The sequence below is a fragment of the Barbus barbus genome (genome assembly GCF_936440315.1).
Source record: "Barbus barbus genome assembly, chromosome: 38".
NCBI classification, from domain to species: domain Eukaryota; kingdom Metazoa; phylum Chordata; class Actinopteri; order Cypriniformes; family Cyprinidae; genus Barbus; species Barbus barbus.
The window spans coordinates 12,074,914-12,101,912 of NC_136716.1; the positions used below are offsets into that span (position 1 = coordinate 12,074,914).

The 26,999-nt window shown below is 39.6% G+C and overlaps 2 protein-coding genes across 3 annotated transcripts; both read left to right on the forward strand.

Annotated features, from left to right (window-relative positions):
• Nucleotides 1–4,152: 4,152 nt before the first annotated feature.
• LOC306857694 (aconitate hydratase, mitochondrial-like) lies at nucleotides 4,153–14,393 on the forward strand. The gene is made up of 17 exons (XM_079397753.1): nucleotides 4,153–4,203; nucleotides 5,703–5,845; nucleotides 6,032–6,290; nucleotides 6,464–6,556; nucleotides 6,854–7,012; nucleotides 7,249–7,399; nucleotides 9,061–9,165; nucleotides 9,254–9,345; nucleotides 9,431–9,536; nucleotides 9,633–9,790; nucleotides 9,907–9,980; nucleotides 10,733–10,844; nucleotides 10,965–11,243; nucleotides 11,317–11,508; nucleotides 11,634–11,766; nucleotides 11,849–11,970; nucleotides 12,877–14,393. Exons 1-17 carry the CDS (start codon nucleotides 4,168–4,170, stop codon nucleotides 13,009–13,011), a joined length of 2,349 nt encoding a protein of 782 aa, XP_079253879.1. The 5' UTR covers nucleotides 4,153–4,167; the 3' UTR covers nucleotides 13,012–14,393.
• Nucleotides 14,394–14,668: 275 nt separating this feature from the next.
• LOC306857759 (cold shock domain-containing protein C2-like) lies at nucleotides 14,669–26,829 on the forward strand. Of its 2 annotated transcripts, none has more exons than XM_079397890.1 (5): nucleotides 14,669–14,739; nucleotides 14,865–14,914; nucleotides 15,390–15,615; nucleotides 25,869–25,991; nucleotides 26,089–26,829. In XM_079397890.1, the coding sequence occupies exons 3-5, from the start codon at nucleotides 15,440–15,442 to the stop codon at nucleotides 26,249–26,251; spliced, it is 462 nt and encodes a 153-aa protein (XP_079254016.1). In that variant the 5' UTR covers nucleotides 14,669–14,739; nucleotides 14,865–14,914; nucleotides 15,390–15,439; the 3' UTR covers nucleotides 26,252–26,829. The 2 variants fall into 2 exon arrangements, with proteins under 2 accessions (XP_079254016.1, XP_079254017.1); XM_079397891.1 differs by having other exon boundaries at nucleotides 15,426–15,615.
• Nucleotides 26,830–26,999: the final 170 nt, after the last annotated feature.

The window sequence follows — 26,999 nt, forward strand, 5'->3', positions numbered from 1 at the left end:
TGATTTGGATCGAAGGCTCCGCGACGTCTTATTGCCACCTACTGGACGCAATAAAACATGATCATAATGACAAGATGTCATGCATTACATTTTTTGGGAAGAGTAGACTTTTTTTTAAAGGCAATTATGGATGTTAGTCCAAATGGGTACTTCTAAAGATATCAGACACGTGTTTCAAAGCGAAAACTTATCTAAACAAAGTATACAACAAAGTAAATGTTGAAGAGCTGATAAAAAAAAAAAAAAAATGTAAAAACTGTAACTTGAATGCAATGTAAGTCTGCTAAATGCATAAATGTAAATGTAAATTAAAATGAACTAAGATTAATAAATGCTTTAAGAAGTATTTTCATTATGAGTTAATGCACTGAAAAAAAAAAAGATTCATAGAATTTACTTATTTTTTTAAGTACCAGTAAGTGTTTGCAATCAATTTATTTTAGCTACATTGAAATAAACAAATTTAGTTGACTAATTTTCAACATTTTAAATTTTTTTTAGCTACAATCAATTGTTTGCAACCACTTACCTTACCTTTTTTAAGGTCCTAAAAACAAGACATGAACACCAAAGAGGGAACACCTTTTATTGTATAAAGTCTGATAACAAAGTGGAAAACCCTTGCAAAAATAGAAAAAAAAAGAAATCCCTCTGTTTGTTCACCTCTTCTTGAAGCCATATTTTTTTCTCTCATAGAAAAGGTCAGTCTTCGAGCTGCCGAGGTTCACGGTCTTGGGGCACCCATCCCTCTGTGTAAAACAATGAAACAGATAGTTCTTCAGAAACTTAATAAAAACCATGCATGTAAACACATCATAATTACATTTGATATTTTATTCATATGAGATTAAACAGCAATACAAGGACTGAAAAATATCCTTGATACTGGGCAATATAGACGTAGCACCAGTCAAATCAATCAAATGTAGAGCAGATTTACTCACGTCTTTCTCCTGGATGGTGCACTCTTTGCAGTAGTAGGCATCAGATACTCCAGGACCTCCACAGGTCACACAGCGCCCTTGGTAAGACCCATAGTTGCATTCATCACAAATACGAACTAATGTACAAGGCCTGACATAAGAGTCGCAAATAACACATCTGCCATCACCTTAAAAACAAAAGAAACAGACATTTAACAAATCCCAAGTTAATATCTGGTAATTTCCACTAGTTTGAGCTTTTCAGTTGAAGTTTTAGTTTGCACATGTTGTGACTTGTTAATGACGTAGGTGGCACAAGTCCTCTGAGTAAGGCCACTGACAAGGCAAAGTACTTGCTTTGTTCCTCTTTTGTAAGTCACTTTGGATAAATGTGTCTGCTCAATGAACAAATGTAATGTAAATGAGTTAAAGAGCACAACATTGTAGCAGTAACATCCTGATCACACAGAACTATGATATAATGATATATTAATCAATTAACAGCCTTGGAGTTCTGTCTTAAAATGTTTATGTTACCATTAACAATCAATTTTCTCTGTAGAAGTAAAAAATATATAGAATTTGCATATATTATGCACATAAGAGAGCGATTAATTTCCCTTTAAATCAAACATCTGTAAAGTGAACAAATATGAAAATTGATTGAATATTAAAAAAGAAGTTACTAAACAAATGAGAATTGTTTGAAATAAATTAAATAAAGTTAAAGCATCAAAATAGCACAATAATTTTGGGTCAACATGGTTAAATTCACATCATCATAACTTAAACAAAAAAAAGTATCAAAATTCTGTTAAACTTTGGGCAAGATTTGTACAAGGAGTAGCAAAAAAAAAAAATTCCAAACATTTTGAAAATGATAAATGATAAATCATTCAAATCAGCATAAATGATGGAATGTAATAACACAGAGAAAACAAATTCTGGACAATGTTCTCAAAGTGTTTTTGAAAAAATAAAAAACCCTACCAAACTTTGTGCATATGTCCAGTTGTTTAAAAGATATTTTAAAGCGGTTCATCCAGTCCTGGAAAATCCACAGATTCTGCATGAATCAATTGGAATATGCAGACATAAAACCAAGTTCTGCTGATACACAGCCTCTGATCCAAATTTTGGTCAATATTGTTAAGTTTGCATCATCATAACTTTTGATGATCAATATCAAAATTCTGTTCAGTCATTTCTGTGCTCTGTCCAGTGATCATCTGTTCCAATTTTGGTAATAACTAGACAATCTTTGAAGGAGGAGTAGCGAAAAATGGAATAATGTACTTTTCAAAATGCTGATTATTTTAACGGGCGAAGTCTTAACGTAAGATTTGGATTGTGACCGCTATGAGGAAAGTAATTTGGTGAATTGGTGAACTTCTTTTCTCGAGGAAAAAGTGTCCAAAAGTTATATCCATTTGAAAAGTGAGTTTTTGGATTTGTATGTTGTAGAGACCCCAACATTGGTCAGATTACTGATCAGGACCACCTGTATCAGTGTACCATTTTATTCATTTTCATGGAGCCTATACGGTTTATAGGGCTGCCATAGACTGCCAGTGGGGAGGAAGAATAATAAGTAAACCAACTACACTAGAAGCTACAGCACCTTCAGTGCTTGGCCCCTTAAAACAAAAAAGCAGAAGGTAAAAATAGATTATGACAACACTGCCTTCCAATTACAGAGGACACTGTAAACAAAAGACTAATCCATCTGTTGCTATAACACTTCATCAGGTTTTTCTCAGAGCAAATATCTGTTTAAGCTGTTAACTGGAAAACTAATGAGGACTATAAATTCGTTTGTTAAACAAATGCATCAAATAGGTATTGAACTTGGATCTAGATTTATAGTTTAATACAGAGGTAAAAGTCTTACCAACTCCAGCCTGTTTCCTGCAATAAATCAAATCTGGGTGTTGTTTTGCCATCATGAGAGAATGAATGCAGCCAGTTAATGAGACACTGGGCAAATTCCAAACAAACAATCCAGTCATAAAGAAGACGTTTGTAACATAATTGGCAAAAGAAGCAGTCAAAGACAACATCATTTTCATAGATGTTATCACATAAGCTTAAATACAACTATTAGCCTAGTAGGAACACATTCATACTGTTTGTGATAAATGTACTTTATGAAAAAAAAAAAACTCATAACAAAATATTTTATAACCTTATGACAATTTAATTTATTTTCAAAACTTTTTTGCTGAAAAACATTTTTGCTTTTAATTTTTTGGTTAATTTTGTTAAAAAAAAATGTTTTAAGTTTTATATTCACAAAAAATGACAACATAAAACAATACACTAACAAAAAGAATAGAAACTATAAAGCTTTTCAAGTTTATGTAAGTAACCAAATATATATATATGTGTGTGTGTGTGTGTGTTAAAAATATTGTGAAAATGTTTATTTTTTTTGCACCCTCAGGTTCCAGATTTTCAAAGTCTAAAGGGACTTTGATCTCGGCCAAATATTGTCTGATCCTAACAAACAACACATCAATGGAAAGCTATTTATTCAGCTTTCAGATGATGTATAAATCTCAATTTCAAATAAATTGACCCTTATGACTGGTTTCGTGGGCCTGGGTCACATTCCGAACTTTCTTCTTCGGATGTTTTGGATTGAAGGCAGCGCATCTTTTTACTGCCACCTACTGGACGCAATAAAACATGCTCAAGTGACAAATCTGCCTAGGATAGATAAACGATAAAAAAAAAACCCTCAAAGGCAAGCATTTATTAGACCAAACGTGTTAAGTAAGATTATTTTTTTCATTGTTGGTTCATGTTAGCTAACGTAGTTAGGCTATTTAATGTGAACAAATGGACTCTTTCTTTAAAGTGTTAGGCTTCTTAAAATATTATGAATTTATGTTTAACGTTATATTTTTAAATAAATGTATATTGAATAAAGACTTCTACTGTATTACTTTTATGATTATGTTAAATAAACAAACAAACAAGTTGGCAAATAAATAGACATTTAGACAAGGTCCTAAAAGCACGAGATGAACATCTGGACAATATATTACTAGAACTGACCACTACTGTTATTCTCCCGGTCTGTTGACATATTTTGCGTAAAAAAAATTCTGAGGGGGGAAAATATGAACATCTTAAATTGCTGGTATTTCAAAACTAGCCAAATATTTCAACATCCTTCCAAGACATGAGCTCTTATACCCGCAGGTCAGCTTCTAGCGTCACATCTTTGTCAGTGAACAAAATGGCAACCTACTGCTTAACTGTCGCCCGGCTTCAGGTACATGGAAACATACGTTTTATATTTGCCAACATGCATGGTTTGCATTTGCTTAATCGTTAATTAATGCCTTTCATAGCTGTGCTTGACAGTTTGAGGTGCACCGATTGTTTTCGTGCTGAATCTGCACATGAAGTGTTCACAGGTCATTGTGGCCAAGGATGGCGTTTAATCTTTATTTCCAGCTGTTTAATACAGGACAGCCGAAGCACGAGAACAGAAATACATAGAGCAGCTTTATAGATTCACCTATTGTGGATTCTTCTTGTCTGGCTGTTTGGTTTTAGTCGCAAGGTGAACACAAGGTTAAAACGGCGCTGGCGATGCAGATTAACAACGCGATTTATAAAACAAATGTTAATATTTGAGTTATATCGCATTATTATGTATATTTCAGAATTATTGTATCTTAACACTTGAGATTTGATCATATTGAAGAAAATGAGCAGCTGTGATTTCACATTATGAATTACACTTGTCTTTTTTTAATATGTGACCCTGGAGCACAAAACCAGTCTTAAGTCGCTGGGGTATGTTTGCAGCAATAGCCAAAAATACATTGTATGGGTCAAAATGATCTATTTTGTTTTATGCCAAAAATCATTAGGTTATTAAGTAAAGATCATGTTCTATGAATATATTTTGTAAATTTCCTACTGTAAATATATCAAAACTTAATTTTTGATTAGTAATATGCATTGCTAAGAACTTAATTTGGACAACTTTAAAGGCAATTTTCTCAATATTTAGATTTTTTTGCACCCTCAGATTCCAGATTTTCAAATAGTTGTATCTCGGCTAAATATTGTCTGATCCTAACAAACCATACATCAATGCATCAATGGAAAGATTATTTATTCAGCTTTCAGACTATGCATAAATCTCAATTTCGAAAAATGGACACTTATGACAGGTTTTGTGGGTCACGTCCAGGGTCACGTATGACCTTATAAAACATATGTAGGCAGCACCAACAATACAGGAACATTTTGTTGTCCACAATAAATGAGGTAGAAAAAATACTTAACCTTGATGCTGTCATGGTTTTATTATAAGACATCACAGGAATGACAATCTTGGTCGGGATTGACGACATGTATGTTTAATTGCTGTGTATATCAATTCAAATGTATTTAAAGAACTCTGACAATATACAGTGCTCTCACTGTCTCATGGAAACTGAGAATATTAGGGAATTTTACAACTCATTTTCAGACCTGAAGACATGGAACAAAAAACAAAAAAAACCCCAAAAACTCAGAAGTCATAAACTGCTTTCTAGAAAATATAGATTACTATATTTATGCTGTGCTCAAATGTATTTAATCCAATTTAATTTCTCATTGAGAGAGGAATGTCTATTAAAAAAAAAAAAAAAGACAAAAAATGGAAATTGGGTCAAAGGTATTGGAACCCTGTTTGTAATAGTTATTTACTGTTTGATTTCTCAGTTTGTGTTCCAGTTATTTATGTAATGATTCCCTATTTGTTTATTTCAGCTCGCTCTGGGTCAGGGTGCCCGACGCTTTCATGTGGCAGCAGCTCTCAACGCAAAGGCTAAGGTGGCCATGAGCCGCTTTGAGCCAAACTCTTCCATCAACTATGACAAGCTTCGCTCAAATATTGACATTGTGCGCAAAAGGTCAGATATATTACACTCAATATTATTTGCTTCTGCCCTCCTTATCTTTTGTAGGGGTACTCAGTTGCTATTTGTCTTATTCTTACAGACAAAACATAGTCTTAACTTTTTTTTCTGGTGCTTGGTTAGTTTTAAAAAAAATCTTGAGTTTTTCCAAGTGTTTACGTGTGAAATCGCATCCTCCAGACTCAACCGGCCACTCACTCTGTCAGAAAAGATTGTCTATGGCCATCTGGATGACCCGGCTGGACAGGAAATCGTTCGAGGACGCACATACTTGCGTCTGCGACCCGATCGAGTTGCTATGCAGGATGCAACCGCACAGATGGCCATGCTGCAGTTCATCAGCAGTGGACTCCCAAAAGTGGCAGTGCCGTCCACCATCCACTGTGACCATCTTATCGAGGCCCAGATCGGAGGAGCCCAGGATCTACAGAGGGCAAAGGTGAACAATCCTATATAGTGATGTTGAAATGGTACAATGTGCATGTGATTGTTCTGGATATGTATCATTAGGCTCAAATTTAGCTTAAAGATGACATTTGTACTGTATGAACAAAAGTCACTTTCATTCTTCACTGATGCATTATTTAATTAATTTCCTCTGCTGTGAACCAGGAAGTGAATCATGAGGTTTACAACTTCCTGGCTAGTGCTGGGGCTAAATATGGTGTTGGCTTTTGGAAACCTGGCTCTGGGATCATCCATCAGGTACTGGGGATAAAACTTTTGACTATTTGTCAACCAGTATGGGTTTTATTTTGCATGCTTGGTCCATGACTATTGTAATGCATATTATTTTATATTATATTATGGTACAGTAGTATTATAGCAATAGTAATATGTAATTGTTTGAGATAATTTGAATAATTAAAAACTCAAGGGTAGTCATATTATTACATTGGGGGAAAAATAGATTTTCCTTTTTTGTTCTTAGCTGATCACAGTATGCAGTTTGTATTTGTTACAGGCAAACAATATAGATTTTAAAAATATATATATTTTCAGATTATTTTGGAGAACTATGCGTACCCTGGAGTCATGTTGATTGGTACAGACTCTCACACCCCTAATGGTGGTGGCCTGGGCTCCATCTGCATTGGAGTTGGTGGAGCTGATGCTGTTGATGTCATGGCAGGAATCCCCTGGGAGCTGAAGTGTCCAAACGTGAGTAGCCACTTTCTTTTTTACGAGTATGTTTGTGTATTTATTTACTTACTTTACTTACTTTTGTCATTTAGCAGACGCTTTTGTCCAAAGCGACTTACAAATAAGAAAAAGTAACTAAAACTAAAAAGTTACAACTCTATAAATACTATCTACCCACATATTTAAAAAGAACAACTAACACTTCCTATCTAAAGTTAGGCAAATGGTTTACAGTGTTTTATCTTCTTTTCCAGGTCATTGGTGTGAAATTGACAGGCACATTATCTGGCTGGACCTCACCAAAGGATGTCATCCTTAAAGTGGCTGGTATTTTGACTGTGAAGGGTGGCACTGGTGCCATTGTGGAGTACCACGGCCCTGGTGTGGACTCTATCTCCTGCACAGGTGAAAACTTGCTTAAGCAATATTTAGATTGGTTTAATTTTCTAATGTCATCATATCATTTAATACATCATCATTCATATCAGCATCACGAAACCCATTGATGTTAACAAATTGTGATTAATTATATAATTTAGTTAAGGATCACACCTGTAGCTGCTACTACAATGAATATTTATTGAACTTTCCTTCTTTATTTTGGTCAATGCTAGCAGTACTTTAGTCTCAGCCTCAGACATCACGTCCACGGATCGCTGGCTGAACGTCTGATGCATATGGCACACTTATCTGGAAACACTTCAGGGGTTTCGAAGTCGGCATCGGATTGGTTGAATTAAACAGGATTTCCGGGAGACGTGTGTGTCGCGTTCTTTAACGTTCTGCCTGAAAACAAAAATGCTGTGTCGCCAAACCCCCTGACGAAAGAAGAAAGCCGTCGTGTTTACAACTGATAACGAGCGCTTGTCAGGACCAACTAAACGCTGAATTTTCAAAAGTATGTGAAAATTTTTACGTTTGTGGCATAGAATCTTTAAAATATGTTCGAGAGTCTGTTATTGTGGCGACATTTCCACGCCCCGAAATGGACGCGGAACAAAACCTGAGAAAGATAATGCCAACCCCTCAGAGGAGCTCAGAGGATGCCAACGCTCAGACAACATACAGAATTACCATATTTTGCCATAAGTTAAATATATTAAGGTTCTGCAATATATAAATATATTGTGGAAACTTAATTTCCTGTAGAGCTGCTTTGCAACGATTTGTATCGTAAAAAGCGCTATACAAATAAACTTGAACTTGAACAAAACTAAACGTGATTGGTTGCTTTACCTGTCAGTCATATGGCCTCTTGGGTGGGCCTTGGCCATTCAAAGCAGCCAAAGTTCCCAGACCTTCAGTCATCAGTCTGTAGGTCTGCCTGTGTGAGACTAGCAGTACTTGAACTACCAACTGTAGACTAAAAGTCTACATCCATAATGAAAGGTCTAAATACATAATTACAGTGCACCAGGGCATGCATTGATAAATTTAGCTGTAGTTATGGTATTCAAAGAAGGTCAAAATGAATGAGAAGTTTTCAGACATTATTGTCCAGATGGAATTAGATTTCTCAGAGGATGGTAGTTAGCTGACAGCACATATGATAATTTGCTTCATAAGTTTTAGTGAGAAAAAACAGCCATGTTGAATCCAAACGGAATTAAAATCACTTGTATATCTGTGAAACACATGTGTAAAGTCCAGTTGGACTGTTTATAGTTGTAGTGTGACTGCATATAGTGTATAATTAACTTTCAAATTGCTGTTCTTTTAATGCTACACTGTTGTCAGGGATGTCAGTTTCAGTGAAAACACATTTCACCCAACAGGACTTGGAAAAAGTTGACCGGTTTAGTTATTTAATCTGCTTAATGTCTCTTGGCATTGCCACTTCTCTCAGATCACGTGTCTTACATAACGCCAACATAGCAATCATCGCTCAAGTCAACAACTTACCAGTTTGCCTCCCATTTTGGGCTCTATTAACTGTCAGCATGTGGAAAATCAAGGTTAAAATTGTGTGTGTGAGTGGCATATGGAGATACACTTTTCATGCAGTCGAGACATGGGTGTCTTATGTGAATCATTGTAAAAACTGAATTCGTTTGGTTTCTAATCAGGAATGGCCACCATCTGTAATATGGGCGCTGAAATTGGAGCTACCACTTCTGTATTCCCTTACAACCACCGTATGAAGACATACTTGGAGAAGACGGGTCGTGGAGGTAAGCGGCAGTGATAGACTCCCATCATTGGATCATTTTTAGCTCGTACTAAAAAAGGTTGGCCTCTCATTTAATTTGTCCCTCACAGAAATTGCTGCTTTAACAAATGAGAACCAAGATCTGCTGGTACCTGACTCGGGTTGTCATTACGACCAGATAATTGAGATTAATCTAAGTGAGGTAAGAGCAGGTCAATTAGGGTAAGTGGGCTGAATGTATCTTAAAGTTACAAAAAATTGTTTATGATTAATACACTCCCTTACAGCTGAAGCCTCACATCAATGGCCCATTTACTCCTGACCTGGCCCACCCTGTTTCAGACATCGGCTCTGTTGCTGAGAAGAATGGCTGGCCCCTGGAGGTTAAAGTTGGTCAGTGATTTAGGGTCATATATAGACTTTTTATGGTCACTATTCAATAAAATGGCTCCCTTTCATAAACACACTCTCTCTACCTGAACATTACAGGTCTGATTGGAAGCTGCACCAACTCCAGTTATGAGGACATGGGCAGAGCTGCCTCCTTGGCCAAACAAGCACTTGACAAAGGACTCAAATGCAAAGCCCAGTTCACTGTCACCCCTGGGTCCGAGCAGATTCGTGCTACAATCGAGCGAGATGGCTATGTGAGTCTGAGTTGAAGAGCCCTGGAATTTTATTATGCAAGATTGTGTTCAGTGTTTAGGTCCAAATGACTGGATTGTTATGCATTGAATAATTGAATGTGTTTCTTTACCTGCAGGCTAAATTGTTGAGGGATGTTGGTGGGGTTGTCCTGGCTAATGCCTGTGGACCCTGCATCGGTCAGTGGGACAGGTAAAGTATTTGTCATTGTAGATGGTCTTATTTCAACATTACAGATTTTCATTGAAAAATATTTTATGCTTACCAAGACTGCATTTATTTGATCAAAATACAGTAAAAACTGTTAAATTGTGAAGCATTATTATAATTTAAAATAACCCTTTTTTATGTGGTGGCAAAGCTGAATTTTTGAGCATCATTACTCCTGTCTTCAGTGTCACCTGATCCTTCAGAAATTATTCTAATGTGCTGATATGGTGCTTGAAAAACATTTCTTATTATGATTAATAATAGATAATGTGTTGTTTATATTTCTGTGGGAACTGTAATGCTTTAATTTCTTTAAATACTAGAAAATTCAAAAGAACAGCATTTATTCAAAATTGAATTTAATGTCTGTACTGTCTCTTTTATCCATCAAGAATGTTGAATTCATCAAAATTATGAATTTTTCAAACTTTACTGACCCCAAAGTTTTTGTAATGTGTAAGGAAATGTCAGAACTGTACTGAAATGTACAACTGACATTTTCCAGTCAATAAAGGGTTAATTGGGTATGAAATTGATTTGTGTGAAGAGATAGAGGGTGCTGAGTCATACGAGAGATGTGAAACAAGCAAAATCACAGGCCTGTGACAACGGTCTTATACAAAAATATTTGACCTCAATTCCATGATTGACCAATCAGGATCAAGTAATTCAAAGAACTGTGTACTAAAGCTATGTAAAAATGCCATGTCATAAACCAATAATCTTTCTTGCAGACGTGACGTTAAGAAGGGAGAAAAGAACACCATTGTTACATCATTCAACAGAAACTTTACAGCCAGAAACGATGCTAACCCTGCCACTCATGCTTTTGTCACTTCCCCAGAGGTACTCTGACCTGTTTTTAAATGTGCCACACTCTGAATGTTTTTCCCAAACCCTTTCCTTTTTGCAGTCTTGCAAATTGATTTATTCTCTCCCTTTTTCATATAATTCTTTGCCTTGTAGATCGTCACAGCCCTTGCCATTGCAGGCACACTGAAGTTCAACCCTGAGACTGACTTCCTCACAGCCTCCAACGGAGAGAAGTTTAAACTGATGCCACCCACAGGAGATGAGCTTCCTGCCCGTGACTTTGACCCAGGTCAGGACACCTACCAGCACCCACCAGCTGATGGGTCTGGCCTAAAAGTAGATGTCAACCCTCAGAGCAACCGGCTGCAGCTGCTTGAGCCCTTCAACAAATGGAATGGAAACGACCTTGAGGACCTCCAAGTGCTCATCAAAGTAGGTTTTAGTCATAGATGTTTGAAATTTGGGATTTCAATATATCTCTGAATAATGTAACTCTATTTGTCAGGTGAAAGGAAAGTGCACCACCGACCACATCAGCGCTGCCGGACCTTGGCTGAAGTTCCGTGGACACCTTGATAACATTTCCAATAACCTGCTCATCGGTGCTGTTAATATTGAAAACGATGCCGTCAATAAAATTCGCAACCTTCTGACTGGAGAGTTTGGTGGTGTTCCTGATGTTGCCCGGCATTACAAAGTAAGAGCTGTTTTAGCGCTCCTTATATTCTTTGTTTTTGTGCACCATATCATGATGTGTTCTGCCTACTGTAAGCAGTTATATTCTTAACGGTTTCTAAATGTCCTGTAATATCCGACTTGCAGAAGCACAATGTTTCATGGGTAGTTGTGGGAGATGAGAACTATGGTGAGGGTTCCAGCAGAGAGCACGCTGCTCTGGAGCCCAGACATTTAGGAGGGAGAGCCATTATTGTGAAGAGCTTTGCTAGAATCCATGGTGAGTGTGAAATATTCCTCCCCCTTAAAGCCAAGCTTCATTTAGCAATTTATTTTAATTCTTCTGTCTGGTCTGTCAACAGAAACCAACTTGAAGAAACAGGGCCTGCTGCCCCTCACCTTCTCCAACCCTGCTGATTACGACAAAATCTGCCCAGATGATAAAATCTCCATTGTAGGGCTTAAGAGCTTTGCCCCTGGAAAGGTAAGAATTATTCTGTTTATTCATGATTCTAGTTGATATACCTCTTTCCTGGTTTGTGTTAGCCAGGGATTCCCAAACTTTCATTTATCCGCTTAAACCCCTTTGACCTAAAATATTTACTTAAACTCTGTAAAGTCTGACATATTAAAATTCTTTTCTTTTCTTTTTTCTTCTATGGAATAGTTTATTGAACCTTTATACAAAATCTTTAAAAGGTTGATTGTTATTCAGAGGCCCAACCTGAGCAAAAATATGCAATTTGGTGCAGTTGGTGATATTTATATGACCAAAAAGTAAGACAAAATTCTGATGGCTTGTAGTATATATCAGTTATCAATATAACAGACTATTTGCATAATATGCTTTAAAATATCAGTTGTCACTCTGAATTTCTTAATAATATGGCTTAGTAAGATGATAATTAAATAGTGAGTTTTATGTCTCTATTTTTTCATTATGTGGGGCGAAACATATAATGCAGTGAAATACATTGAAGATTGAGATGTGCAAGTAAATGTTTCTCAGCCTGATTTCACAGCAATAAATACTTGTACTATGATCTAAATGTGGACATTTTTCAAAATTATTCTAATAGGCCTTTTACTTGCTAAAAAAGTATCAACCATATATATGCCCCCTGTTGTTTAATTGACAGTGTACTTGAGGTTTTTCTAAGTTTTGATCATATTGATATTTTAGAGGCCTTAGAAATTTGTTTTTCACATGTTCATGGTCATGAGTTTATGTTGGTTAATGGTGACATAAAGTAAACAAATTAAATTACTTTAAAAATTCAAGTAATAAAAGGACACTTACTTAAAGAAAGATGAAAATATGCTTGCTTAATTGCCTTTCCTAATATTCCTGGTAATTTCCATTTATAATTTTATTTTATTTTTCCGTTAGCCCCTAAAGGCCGTCATCAAGCACAGTGATGGGAGCTCGGAAACCATTGAGTTGAACCACACATTCAACGAAACCCAGATTGAATGGTTCAAGTCTGGCTCCGCACTCAACAAAATGAAGGAGCTGCAGAAATGAGCGTGATTGGCTATAAATATACATATTTAGGAGGGGATTGGGTTATGCTTCAAACAGGAGGATATGGTATGTGTATGAAAGGTTTAAATACTCATGTAATTATGATCTGAATTATACACAATACATAAAATACATTTTAAAACTGTTTTGCATAGACAAGTCAGGTCAATACTGTTCAAGGCTATATAATACATTGCAGAGCAGATAAAAGGTATTACGTTTGGCAACTGTAATGCTTATAAATTACAAGCTATGTCTTTGTGTATTACAGAATGTTTCATTTAAAAAAGGTTAGCTTACAAAAAAAAGCTAGGCGCATGCTTGTTAGTGGGAGAAACCAGAGTTTAATTTATAAAATCATCCAAATATCTGTGTTCAGGCAACTGTTGATGATTGATTTCTGCTGTTTGTAATATTATACTGAACTGTAATGAGAGCTGCTTGTGAATTTTCTGTCCTGTAATCCGCTTTATTAATGGATGATCTCTTACTTCACATGATTCTGTTGGCAGAAATGATCAAACATTCATAATTATTGTTCTGATTCACGCAAGGTTGAAACTTGACCGGTTGTTGTTCAGGTTCTTACTGTGAGTCAGTGACTTGTCTATGCCTATTCTTCAAAACCCTGGCAGATCTTGCCATCACACCACCACTATCACATGTGTCTCGTACTGAGTGCACCACAGGTCAAGTTTAAAAACATTTTAAACTGAATGCTTATTTATAAACCTGTGCGAAGAATCTCCAATGTGCATTATCTTAAGTGTTTTGGATGAGTTATTGAGTAATGGATCAGTAATCAGACCTGCAATCTCTTGAGCACTTTTCCTGTATATTTGAGTGCCCTTTTTTGTAGGGTTGTATCCCCCCCCCCCCCCCTTTCAAACAGAGCCATACCCATGACAAAGCAGTGACGTCGATCACTGATCAGCAGACTATAGCAACTGCTTTCAAGACACCAAGCAGCTTTGTCTGATTCAACACATTCATCCTCCTCAGTTGAACTTTTACTGTTAAATGAATTCTAGCCAGTGCATTAAATGTAAAGAATACTGTCTTTAATGTATTTCCAGCTTTGTGAAAGGAATAATTTGCAACACCCCACAAACACATCCTCTTGACTATAACTCCATTATTTTCATTTTTTTTTCGTTCTTGAGGAAATGAATGCTGAATAGTCACAGTGGATTATAAAATAAAAGTCATTTAAATAATTTTGTCCTTTTTTTGTGTGTAAAGATTAAATGTATACTGTGAATTTGTTTTTGTTTTTTTAGAAATGTGTAAAATATTAGTTGGAAAATATTTAGCTTGAATTACATTACTGTTTTCTACTCCCTATAGTACTGAACTGTTTGAATTATTAAAATGTTTTATTTATTTTTGCATATTTTTACACACTCTCCCTTGGGGACGCCTGGTGGTCCCCTGAGCCACACAATATGTAGTTACGTACTTATTATATGCTGTTAAATTGTCCTGTATGGGGTAAAATTCTTAATTCCTCTATTACAGTATTTAAAACATGAATAACAAGCACCACATCTACACTGCGTCGCGTCAAAACCTTGATCTCGCCTGTATTACATTAAGGGCGCTCTGATTGGTCGACTGAAGACTGACGTCCGGATTCTGTCGCTTGCAGTGTAGTGTCAGAGCGATTTTGTTTTGTCGCGTCGCGTCTCTCGCGTTCAGTTTTGATGGTGTGTCCCTCCCTCCTCTCTGGTAACCTCATTTATTGTGTGCCACGTAGGGGTCCCTTGAATTGAATATGTGGACCACGAATGCTAGTACTCAGGCATTTAATACTGGATTCTAATGTTGCTATGTAGAAATATTTGTATCCGCAGCGCAAGAGATATCAACCGACAGATTGGTATCCACTATAACGTACAGTACGGTAAGAATTCATCGTTGTCCTATTATATTTTCCTGTCCGTATATATTACCGTTGATTGAATACGCCTTTACTGTTATGGTGTCGCATACTGTGGACTACGTTTGTAAACAACCCTCATTGTGGAGCGCAGGTTGATAATACGATAATAAAACACATGTACTCACAGTTTAATCACAGTCACCGTCGATAAGGATTTCTTTTAGACTACAGGGAAGAATCCCTGGGCGCATTGGAAAACAATGAAAGGGAAACAATATGAAGGAGGAAAACAGTCGCCCCTAGTAAGAAGAGATGATGTGGTCCTGATGCAGCTGCTGCATCCAGATTTGAGTGCAGAGAGCTCAACACAACATATAAAAACGTCTCTTCAGTAAAAGCAGATCAAGTCAGGCAGGATGGATATTTCAAAGCAACTGTTTAATGTCTCATATCAAATATAATTCAAATGTTTTTGCTTGTTTGTGTTTTTCAAAAGCATTTTTTCAAACCACAGTCCTCATCTCATCTCCAGTGAACTTCACACCAATGGCTGACTCAGACAGCACGTCTACATCTGATCGAAAGCCGCACTGTCCACGTACACCTGTCTCACTTTCACTGCCTTTCCTGAGAGAGGGCAGTAATGTCTTGGAGAGGAAACCGCCCCAAACAGGGGAACCTCTTAGTCCACTGCCAACCAAACGCACACGCACCTATTCAGCGTGAGTACCAAAACCATTCCTTGTACTTTGGGTAAATGTGATGCAAGATTTTTGACTTTTTTTTATTTTGTCTGACTTTAAAGTAGCTGATGCTTTTTTTTTTTTTTTTTTTTTTTTACGAATATTGACACTTTTCTGCTTTATTCTTCAGTATTGGAGATACCGATATTTGCCAAAGAGAGTGAAAAAGACATAGCAATTTAAGACATCTCTGAGCAAATATATAAAATAAAATGAATAAATAATGACACTAGGGCTGTCAATCGATTAAAATATTTAATCGCGATTAATCACATGATTGTCATGAGTTAACTCGTGATTAATCGCAACTTAATCACACATTTTTATTTGTTCTAAATGTACCTTAAATTAATACTAACAAGTTTTTAATACTCTAATCAACATGGGCATGGACAAATATGGATGCTTTATGCAAATGTATGTTTATTATTATTGAAACCATAGTCAACAGAGCATGAAGACTAGACATGTTTCATAGGTCATAGATGTTTTTCAAAGAACATGTTCATGTCTAGACACATGAAAAAAGAAATACCAGGTTCCCATTACTTCTCTTTCTTTGCACTAAGCAATTTACTTACACTAACCTGTTTACATTTTTGCACGACAGGGCAGGCCTCTTCTTCTGAACGTGCAAAATGTACATTTATTATTTATTATTAGATTTGTTTGCCTCTCTGTGCCCACATACTGTATTTTGATGTAGCTAAATTCTCAATAAAACTGTTTTCTTTTTGTCAGACAATGGAATGAATATGAAATAGTGACTGAAATGCGACCCATTAAAACTAAATTACCAGCTCTCCCATGTTAATCTGCATAAAAATCCTGATAATCGATCCGACGTCTGATGAAATCAATTACACATAAGATAAAGACAATAGCTGTGCTGTGATTTCGGCTAAACTTGCATGTAAAATTAGAGAAGCAACATATGTGATCCTGGACCACAAAACCAGTCTTAAGTCGCTGGGGTATATTTGTAGCAATAGCCAAAAATACATTGTATGGGTCAAAATTATCGATTTTTCTTTTATGCCAAAAATCATTAGGATATTAAGTAAAGATCATGTTCCAAGAAGATATTTTGTAAATTTCCTACATAAATATATTAACTTAATTTTTGATTAGTAATATGCATTGTTAAGAACTTCATTTGGACAACTTTAAAGGTAATTTTCTCAATATTTAGATTTTTTTTTGCACCCTCAGATTCCAGATCTTCAAATAGTTGTATCTCGGCCAAATATTGTCCTATCCTAACAAAACATTTATCAATGGAAAGATTATTTATTCGACTTTCAGATGATGTATAAATCAATTTCGAAAAATTGACACTTATGACTGGTTTTGTGGTCCAGGGTCACATGTCTGTGTTTAACTGAAAGTGCTGCTCGCTGAACAGAGCAGACGCACAGACAGAGAGAGAGAGAGAGGTGTGTGCGCACGCTGGGACAGCAAGACATCGCGCTCATGCTGCAGTACCAGCGGGTCTCAGAAACTAAATAAGGTTTTGGGCAAATCCTAAAGATATGTCGCTAGGTGCTTTTTTGAAGGGGGGGGTTGCTAAGTTGACAACACTGTGCATCAAGGGGGAAAAAATTATTTGTTTATTTTAACAGCGAAAGATAGAATGACAACAACAAAAAATCCAGAAAAACACATTTTAAAAAAAGTTATAAATTGATTTGCATTTTAATGAGTCAAATAATTATTTGACCCCTTCACAAAACATGACTTAGTACTTGGTGGCAAAACCCTTGTTGGCAATCACAGAGATCAGATGTTTCTTGTAGTTGGCCACCAGGTTTGCACACATCTTAGGAGGGATTTTGTCCCACTCCTCTTTGCAGATCCTCTCCAAGTCAATAAAGTTTCGAGGCTGACATTTAGCAACTCGAACCTTCAGCTCCCTCCACAGATTTTCTATGGGATTAAGGTCTGGAGACTGGCTAGGCCACGCCAGGACCTTAATGTGCTTCTTCTTGAGCCACTCCTTTGTTGCCTTGGCTGCGTGCTTTGGGTCATTGTCATGCTGGAATACCTATCCACAACCCATTTTCAATGCCCTGTTTGAAAAAATTGACACTTATGACTGGTTTTGTGGTCCAGGGTCACATATCTGTGTTTAACTGAAAGTGCTGCTCCCTGAACAGAGCAGACGCATAGAGAGAGAGAGAGAGAGAGAGAGAGAGAGAGAGAGGTGTGTGCGCACGCTGGGACAGCAAGACATCGCGCTCATGCTGCAGTACCAGCGAGTCTCAGAAACTAAATAAGGTTTGGGCAAACCCTAAAGATTTGTCGCTAGGCGCTTTTTTGAAGGGGGGGGGGATTCGCTAAAGGGGTCTGAAAAGTCGCTAAGTTGACAACACTGTGCATCTCCATTTCTCCAACTACAGGCTAGGCCACAGGTCAAACAGAAAATGTGCGCTGCATTAATCGCACGTTAATATATGAGTGCTGTTAAAATGAATTTGCCTTAACGCGTTTTGACAGCCCTAAATGAAACATAAAAACAAAATTGTGACCACTGTCACTGAGATTCATTTGTGTACAAGACTGAAAGTCGTTGCAGACAAAATTATAACATGATTATTATTACACTGATTTTTAAATATATATGTATGTATATATATATATATATATATATATATATACATATATACAGTATCTCACAGAAGTGAGTACATCCCTCTCATTTTTGTAAATATTTTATTATATTACTTTCTATATTTTCATGTGACAACACTGAAGAAATGACACTTTGCTACAATGTAAAGTAATGAGTGTACAGCTTGTATAACAGTGTAAATTTGCTGTCCCCTCAAAATAACTCAACACACAGCCATTAATGTCTAAACTGCTGGCCACAAAAGTGAGTACACCCCTAAGTGACAATGTCCAAATTGGGCCCAATTAGCCATTTTCTCTCCCCGGTGTCATGTGACTCGTTAGTTTTACAAGGTCTCGGGTGTGAATGGGGAGCAGGTGTGTTAAATTTGGTGTTATCGCTCTCACTCTCTCATACTGGTCACTGGAAGTTCAACATGGCACCTTGTCACAGAGCTTCCCTCTGCCTAGCCCCTTTTGGTATTAAGACATGAACACATACTTGGGTTTTAAAAATTCATTATTCACCTTGATGTGTTAGCGAGGTGGAGAGATGGATTATACACGCACACATATTTACACACCTGCAACTAGATTGTTGTGTTCAGACTGGCCATCTGAACACTAAAACTGTTGGACATTTAAGTTTTTCTTACAAATTGTTTGCTACTACCTATATCAGCATTTATAGTGGCGGCCATCTTAAACTGAGTAAAAGACCCGAAAGGACTTTTGTCAGCCTCTTTATACCTTTGCTGTGTGGCATCATGGGGAGTGGGAGATACCAAGTATGAGTGGAAAGGGGTGGAAACTATTTTATGAGTTCTTGCATTGGACTTTCTATGATTATTGCTGAATTTAAGTTATGGTATATTATGCTATTGATATTTGTGTATTGAAGGAAATGGTGTTATTCGATTTTTAATCCTTTTTATTTGATATTACTTCATATTATTGTCCAGCTTCTGAGAAATGGTTGAACCCATGAGTATAAATTCTCATGTAATGAAGCAATGAGGGAGTCTTTTGGACTTGTGTGCAGTGAGTGCCGTAGCTTTTTATTTTTTGTTGGTTGTTTGCGTTTGTACTTTGAAGTTGTTGGTTTTTTTGTTCTGCTTTAGGGGTTTTCCCTTATGGAATTTTTTTTGTTTGTTTTTTTTGTTTTATGACACATTTTATAAAAAAAAAAAACAAGACAAAATCAAAGTCATAATTCTTCTCGATCCACAAAACCATCTAGACCAAATATCCCTCCCCTCTCGCAGAAAATTTTAAAATATAAAAGTGTAAGAAAATGAACATGAGTACAGTGACACTGTTGCTGTATTTATTCTGTGTATGTGAATGACGCCCCTGAGTACTAATCAAACAACATAGTTACCCATTATTTTCAGATTTTGAAATCCATTATTGTGGCTAAAAGGGAGCCAAATATCCAAGACCAGGTAGAAGAGCAGTGGACAACACAGATTCAGAAAGGGGTACAAATTCTAATACATTAGACAAAACCATGCAAAAACACAATACAGTGACCTCCCTCTTGCGATTCATAGAGTGCCTATATACCGTACAACTGTACACAGTTGTTGCAGACATGCAAGAAGAACGAAGGAAAATTTTTTAGTTTTCTAATATCAGACAACAATTGCACATAAATAAGCATCCCAGAATGCAAAATACTCCAAGGGTTCCTATTACATTATGGCAGGTGTGTAAATATGTGTGCGTGTATAATCCATCTCTCCACCTCGCTGACACATTAAGGTAAATAAAGAATTTTTAAAACCCAAGTATGTGTTCATGTCTTAATACCAAAAGGGCCTAGGCAGAGGGAACAGAGGGCAGCTCTGTGACACACCTCATGGCAAAGAACTTTCTGAGGATCTGAAAAAAAGAATTGTTGCTCTACATAAAGATGACGTAGGCTATAAGAAGATTGCCAAGACCCTGAAACTGAGCTGCAACACGGTGGCCAAGACCATATTCCATTCAGAACAGGCCTCGCCATGGTCGACCAAGGACGTTTAGTGCACATGCTCAGCGTCATATCCAGAGGTTGTGTTTGGGAAATAGACGTATGAGTGCTGCCAGCATTGCTGCAGAGGTTGAAGGAGTGGGGTGTCAGCCTGTCAGTGCTCAGGCCATATGCCGCACACTGCATCAAATTGGTCTGCATGGCTGTCGTCCCAGAAGGAAGCCTCTTCTAAAGATGATGCACAAGAAAGCCCACAAACAGTTTGCTGAAGACAAGCAGACTAAGGACATGGATTACTGGAACCATGTCCTGTGGTCTGATGAGACCAAGATAAACTTATGTGGTTCAGATGGTGTCAAGCGTGTGTGGCGGCAACCAGGTGAGGAGTACAAAGACAAGTGTGTCTTGTCTACAGTCAAGCATGGTGGTGGGAGTGTCATGGTCTGGGGCTGCATGAGTGCTGCCGGCACTGGGGAGCTACAGTTCAATGAGGGAACCATGAATGCCAACATGTACTGTGACATGCTGAAGCAGAGACTGGGCCGCAGGGCAGTATTCCAACATGATAACGACCCCAAACACACCTCCAAGATGACCACTGCCTTGCTAAAGAAGCGCAAGGTCTCTAACATCCACCAGCTCCGTGATGTCATCAACGAGGAGTGGCAACCTGTGAAGCTCTGGTGAACTCCGTGCCCAAGAGGGTTAAGGCAGAAAATAATGGTGGCCACACAAAATATTGACACTTTGGGCCCAATTTGGACATTTTCACTTAGGGGTGTACTCACCTTTGTGGCCAGCGGTTTAGACATTAATGGCTGTGTGTTGAGTTATTTTGAGGGAACAGCAAATTTACACTGTTATACAAGCTGTACACTCACTACTTTACATTGTAGCAAAGTGTCATTTCTTCAGTGTTGTCACATGAAAAGATATAATAAAATATTTACAAAAATGTGAGGGGTGTATTCACTTCTGTGAGATACTGTATAAATATATATAAACTGAGAATGTATAAAGCATTTTTATTATTGTAATGATTATTGTCAAAAGCAGAAATAAAACTATTTAAAAATGTTAGATTTTAGAGGGAGTTCTGCATATTGACCAGCAAATGGATGTTGAAATATATAATTAAATATAATGAAAATAATTGTTCTTGTATTGTAAAATGGCCTAGAGGATAGATGCATTGGAAAAAATACTGGTTAATCTTAATTAGAAACGATGAACCATGTATTGTTGTGTTAATTTCAATTAAACATAAAGAGACGTTTTGCGCTTCTTATTACCAAAAAGAAGTGTTACAGTGGGTAAAATCTTTTTTTGATCCCCTGATGATTTTGTACGTTTGTCCACTGACAAAGAAATGATCAGTCTATAATTTTAATGGTAGGTTTATTTTAACAGTGAAAGACAGAATGACAACAAAAAAAAAATCCAGAAAAATGTATTTAAAAAAAAGTTATAAATTGATTTGCATTTTAATGAGTCAAATAAGTATTTGACCCCTTCGCAAAACATGACTTAGTACTTGGTGGCAAAACCCTTGTTGGCAATCACAGAGATCAGATGTTTCTTGTAGTTGGCCACCAAGTTTGCACACATTTTAGGAGGGATTTTGTCCCACTCCTCTTTGCAGATCCTCTCCAAGTCATTAAGGTTTCGAGGCTGACGTTTGGCAACTCGAACCTTCATTTCCCTCCACAGATTTTCTATGGGATTAAGGTCTGGAGACTGGCTAGGCCATTCCAGGACCTTAAAGTGCTTCTTCTTGAGCCACTTCTTTGTTACCTTGGTCGTGTTGATTTGGGTCATTGTGTCATGATACGTGCAGAGAAATGAAGCGAGAACTCAAGTGCAGGGAAATGGTGGTTTAATTATAAAAGAAACAAAACAGAAACAAACTACCCCGAGGGGGAAAACAGAGCATGGCAGAAACAAGAATCAGGAAACACACACGACTGACCGTACACAACATGTAACAACGTGGCCGAACAGAACTGCAAACACCAGGAACATAAATAGGGACACAAACGAGCAGGAACAGGTGAATTCACTAAACCAATAACGAGATAACAAGAGGGCGGAGTTAGACAATCAACCGGGGAACACATGGAACAATCACAACACAAACCCATGTGCTCAGACAAGACAGTGACATCTGGTGGCCAACCAGGGCACACCCACAGAATACGTGACACTACCCCCCAACAAAGGAGCAGCTCCCAGATGCTCCACCTGCAACACTAAGAACACAAAAACATGAAAAATGAAAATACAAAATGTCAAGAAGGGAGGTGGGCAAGAGACAGATCAGGGGGAGGGATGGTGGGCCAGGCCCGTGCAGAGGCAGGGGGCCCGCAGACCAAGGCCGAGCAGGAGACCAGGACGGATCCGGAGGGACGGACCAGGGGGTTTCCGGCCCAACAGGAACCCCAGCGCACGGCCAGGGTGGGGCCGGAGGGACAAGCCAGGCAGTGACTTTAAGAACGGCCTCTGTGGCCGTGACAGGGCAGACAGTCAGTTCAGAAACGGCCTCTGTGGCCGTGACAGGGCAGGCAGTGAACTCAGGAACGGCCTCTGTGGCCGTGACAGGGCAGACAGTCAGTTCAGAAACGGCCTCTGTGGCCGTGACAGGGCAGGCAGTGAACTCAGGAACGGCCTCTGTGGCCGTGACAGGGCAGACAGTCAGTTCAGAAACGGCCTCTGTGGCCGTGACAGGGCAGGCAGTGAGCTCAGGGACGGTCTCTGGCAGGGTAAGGAGCTCGAGTGGAGCCTGCAGGGCGAGAAGTTCGGGTAGAGCCGGCAAGGCGAGGAGCTCGGGTGGCGCCGGCAGGGCAAGGCGCTCGGGTGGCGCCGGCAGGGCAAGGAGTCTGGGTGGCGCCGGCAGGGCGAGGCGCTCGGGTGGCGCCGGCAGGGCGAGGAGCACGGGTGGCGCCGGCAGGGCGAGGAGCACGGGTGGCGCCGGCAGGGCGAGGAGCACGGGTGGCGCCGGCAGGGCGAGGAGCACGGGTGGCGCCGGCAGGGCGAGGAGCACGGGTGGCGCCGGCAGGGCGAGGAGCACGGGTGGCGCCGGCAGGGCGAGGAGCACGGGTGGCGCCGGCAGGGCGAGGAGCACGGGTGGCGCCGGCAGGGCGAGGAGCACTGGTGGCTCTGGCACGACCTCCTGGCCAGCAGTGAGCTCCTGGGTAGCCTCCTGGCCTTGTGGGACGGAGAAGGCCTTCCTCCGCCTCTTCCTCCGTCTCCGGGAGCGGGGCGCCGCTGCGGCATCCTCGGCCACCACTAGGGGATTGAGAGCGGGCACCGCCGCCTCGGGAGCGCTGTGAGCGGGCACCGCCGCCTCGGGAGCGCTGTGAGCGGGCACCGCCGCCTCGGGAGCGCTGTGAGCGTGCACCGCCGCCTCGGGAGCGCTGTGAGCGTGCACCGCCGCCTCGGGAGCGCTGTGAGCGGGCACGGCCGCCTCGGGAGCGCTGTGAGCGGGCACCGCCGCCTCGGGAGCGCTGTGAGCGGGCACCGCCGCCTCGGGAGCGCTGTGAGCGGGCACCGCCGCCTCGGGAGCGCTGTGAGCGGGCACCGCCGCCTCGGGAGCGCTGTGAGCGGGCACCGCCGCCTCGGGAGCGCTGTGAGCGGGCACCGCGGCCTCGGGAGCGCTGTGAGCGGGCACGGCCGCCTCGGGAGCGCTGTGAGCGGGCCCCGCCGCCTCGGGAGCGCTGTGAGCGGGCACCGCCGCTTGGAGAAGCGTCAAAAACTCCACCAATTCCCCAAAAGTCAAGTGGTGTAACTCCCTCATCCACTCCTCATCGAGGGGCTCATCAAGGGCAAGGTTGAAGAAGTCCTTGAGAGCCACCTCGTTGTATCCCAAACCCTCTGCTGCCTCACAAAACATCCAGGCAAACATCCTGACGTCAGTGCCCCTCTGACGGAGAGAGTGCAGCGTCCTGACCTGGAGGATCCGTAAAAAAGTGGGGTTCCTCACGTTAGGGGCTGGAGGATGGGAAGAATCCATTCCCCGCTGAGTTCTCTGATGTCGGCCACGTTCTGTCATGATACGTGCAGAGAAATGAAGCGAGAACTCAAGTGCAGGGAAATGGTGGTTTAATTATAAAAGAAACAAAACAGAAACAAACTACCCCGAGGGGGAAAACAGAGCATGGCAGAAACAAGAATCAGGAAACACACACGACTGACCGTACACAACATGTAACAACGTGGCCGAACAGAACTGCAAACACCAGGAACATAAATAGGGACACAAACGAGCAGGAACAGGTGAATTCACTAAACCAATAACGAGATAACAAGAGGGCGGAGTTAGACAATCAACCGGGGAACACATGGAACAATCACAACACAAACCCATGTGCTCAGACAAGACAGTGACATCTGGTGGCCAACCAGGGCACACCCACAGAATACGTGACACATTGTCATGCTGGAATACCTATCCATGATCCATTTTCAATGCCCTGGCCCTGAAGGTACATGGCCCCGTCCATCGCCCCTTTGATGCGGTGCAATTGTCCTGTCCCCTTAGCAGAAAAACACCCCCAAAGCATAATGTTTCCACCTCCATGTTTGATGGTGGAGATGGTGTTCTTGGGCTCATAGGCAGCATTCCTCCTCCACCAAACACGGCGAGTTGAGTTGATGCCAAAGAGCTGGATTTTGGTCTCATCTGACCACAACACTTTCACCCAGTTCTCCTCTGAATCATTGGCAAACTTCAGATGGGCCTTGTACATGTGCTTTCTTGAGCAGGGGGACCTTGCGGGCACTGCAGGATTTCAGTCCTTCACGGCGTAGTGTGTTAATTGTTTTCTTGGTGACTATGGTCCCAGCTGCCTTGAGATCATTGACAAGATCCTCCCGTGTAGTTCTGGGCTGATTCCTCACCGTGCTCATGATCATTGAAACTCCACGAGGTGAGATCTTGCATAGAGCCCCAGACCGAGGGAGATTGACAGTTATTTTGTGTTTCTTCCAATTGCGAATAATCGCACCAACTGTTGTCACCTTCTCACCAAGCTGCTTGGTGATGGTCTTGTAGCCCATTCCAGTCTTGTGTAGGTCTACAATCTTGTCCCTGACATCCTTGGATAGCTCTTTGGTCTTGGCCATGGTGTAGAGTTTGGAATCTGATTGATTGCTTCTGTGGAGAGGTGTCTTTTATACATGTAACAAACTGAGATTAGGAGCACTCCCTTTAAAAGAGTGCTCCTAATCTCAGCTCCTTACCTGTATAAAAGACACCTGGGAGCCAGAAATCCTGCTGATTGATAGGGGATCAAATACTTATTTGACTCATTAAAATGCAAATCATTTTATAACTTTTTTGAAATGAGTCATGAAGGATCGTGAATAGGAACGTGGTGGTTAAAAGTTGCATATAAAAGCAATGTGAGTCGATCGCATGAGTTTGTTGAGCTCATAATCACAAGTGGGTCTTATAAAGTTTGTGATAGCACGAGACCAGCTATGATTTTTTTGTTGTTATTCTGTCTCTCACTGTTCAAATAAACCTACCATTAAAATGATTGACTAATAATTTCTTTGTCAGTGGGCAAACGTACAAAATCAGCAGGGGATTACATTTTTTTCCCCCACTGTATAACTTGATCTAGAGCCTCTTTTGATATTTTGTCAGATCTGTAAGAGCCAAATCTGGACCTGTCTTCAAGGGCATTTGCAAGAACTTCTCAAGATCACAAGGGCATGGATTCATTCGCCCCTCCCATGGAGGAGAAGACATATTTGTTCACATCTCAGAGTAAGTGTGAAAATATAAAAATAGTTTTTAAAATGTTATAAAAAATATTATATAGAGACTTTTTATTACATTTTAAGTTATATTATATTCTTTTTAGTATTGAGGGTGAATATGTGCCAATGGAGGGGGATGAGGTGACCTACAAAGTGTGTCCTGTTCCTCCCAAGAACATAAAGTTCCAAGCCGTTGATGTGGTCATCACCAACCTGTCTTCCGGAAGAAAGCATGAGACCTGGTCTGGGCAAGTTATCAGCCCCTAGCTCACACATTCAGAGCCCAACAGAAGAATAAAGGCAGAGAGGGGGAGATAAAGGCAAGGGTTTAACTTGAGGTGCTCATGTTGGCGTAAAATGGTGTTATGTGTAAGTAGGATAGGGATGGAATAGCAATTAGGGTTATGCAACTGTTGTTTTCTCCAGTCTGGCAAATAAGCAACAGGAAGTTGGTGAGAAGTCTGTTTGGAAAATGCTTTGAGATGCAAGTCAGCTGAGCTTTAATATAGCATTGGCAGAACATAACATAACTGTGAAACAAAAAGCAGCGGTGTTTCCCTTGTTTGAAATGTTGTCCTTTATATGTAATTAATTATGTATTTATTTTCACTTTATGTACAGAGACATTTGAGTTCATTGTGATGTGTATGTCCAAGTCATTTATGTAAAACTGATTTCCTAAAATAAATTAATGCACATCAATGAAAACTTCCATTTTTTAAATTGTGATTGATAGGACTGATATTACTTTTCTGTAAGAAAGCTACAAATCCCAAAATCACAGTAGTTCATTTTGTCAAGAACAATGCTTCTTATGATAATTCTAATAAAACTGAAAGAACATGATGCAGTGTCTTTTCTTGATATTTTATCCATTAAAACAAAATTTAAGTTATGACTTTATTCTACCTTCAGATTTTTTAAATGTTTACATTTCTAAATTCCATACAGGTTATGTAAATGAAGTGCTTATAAAGAATGCAACTGGGAAAAATGGAGACTGCCAAAGTAAATG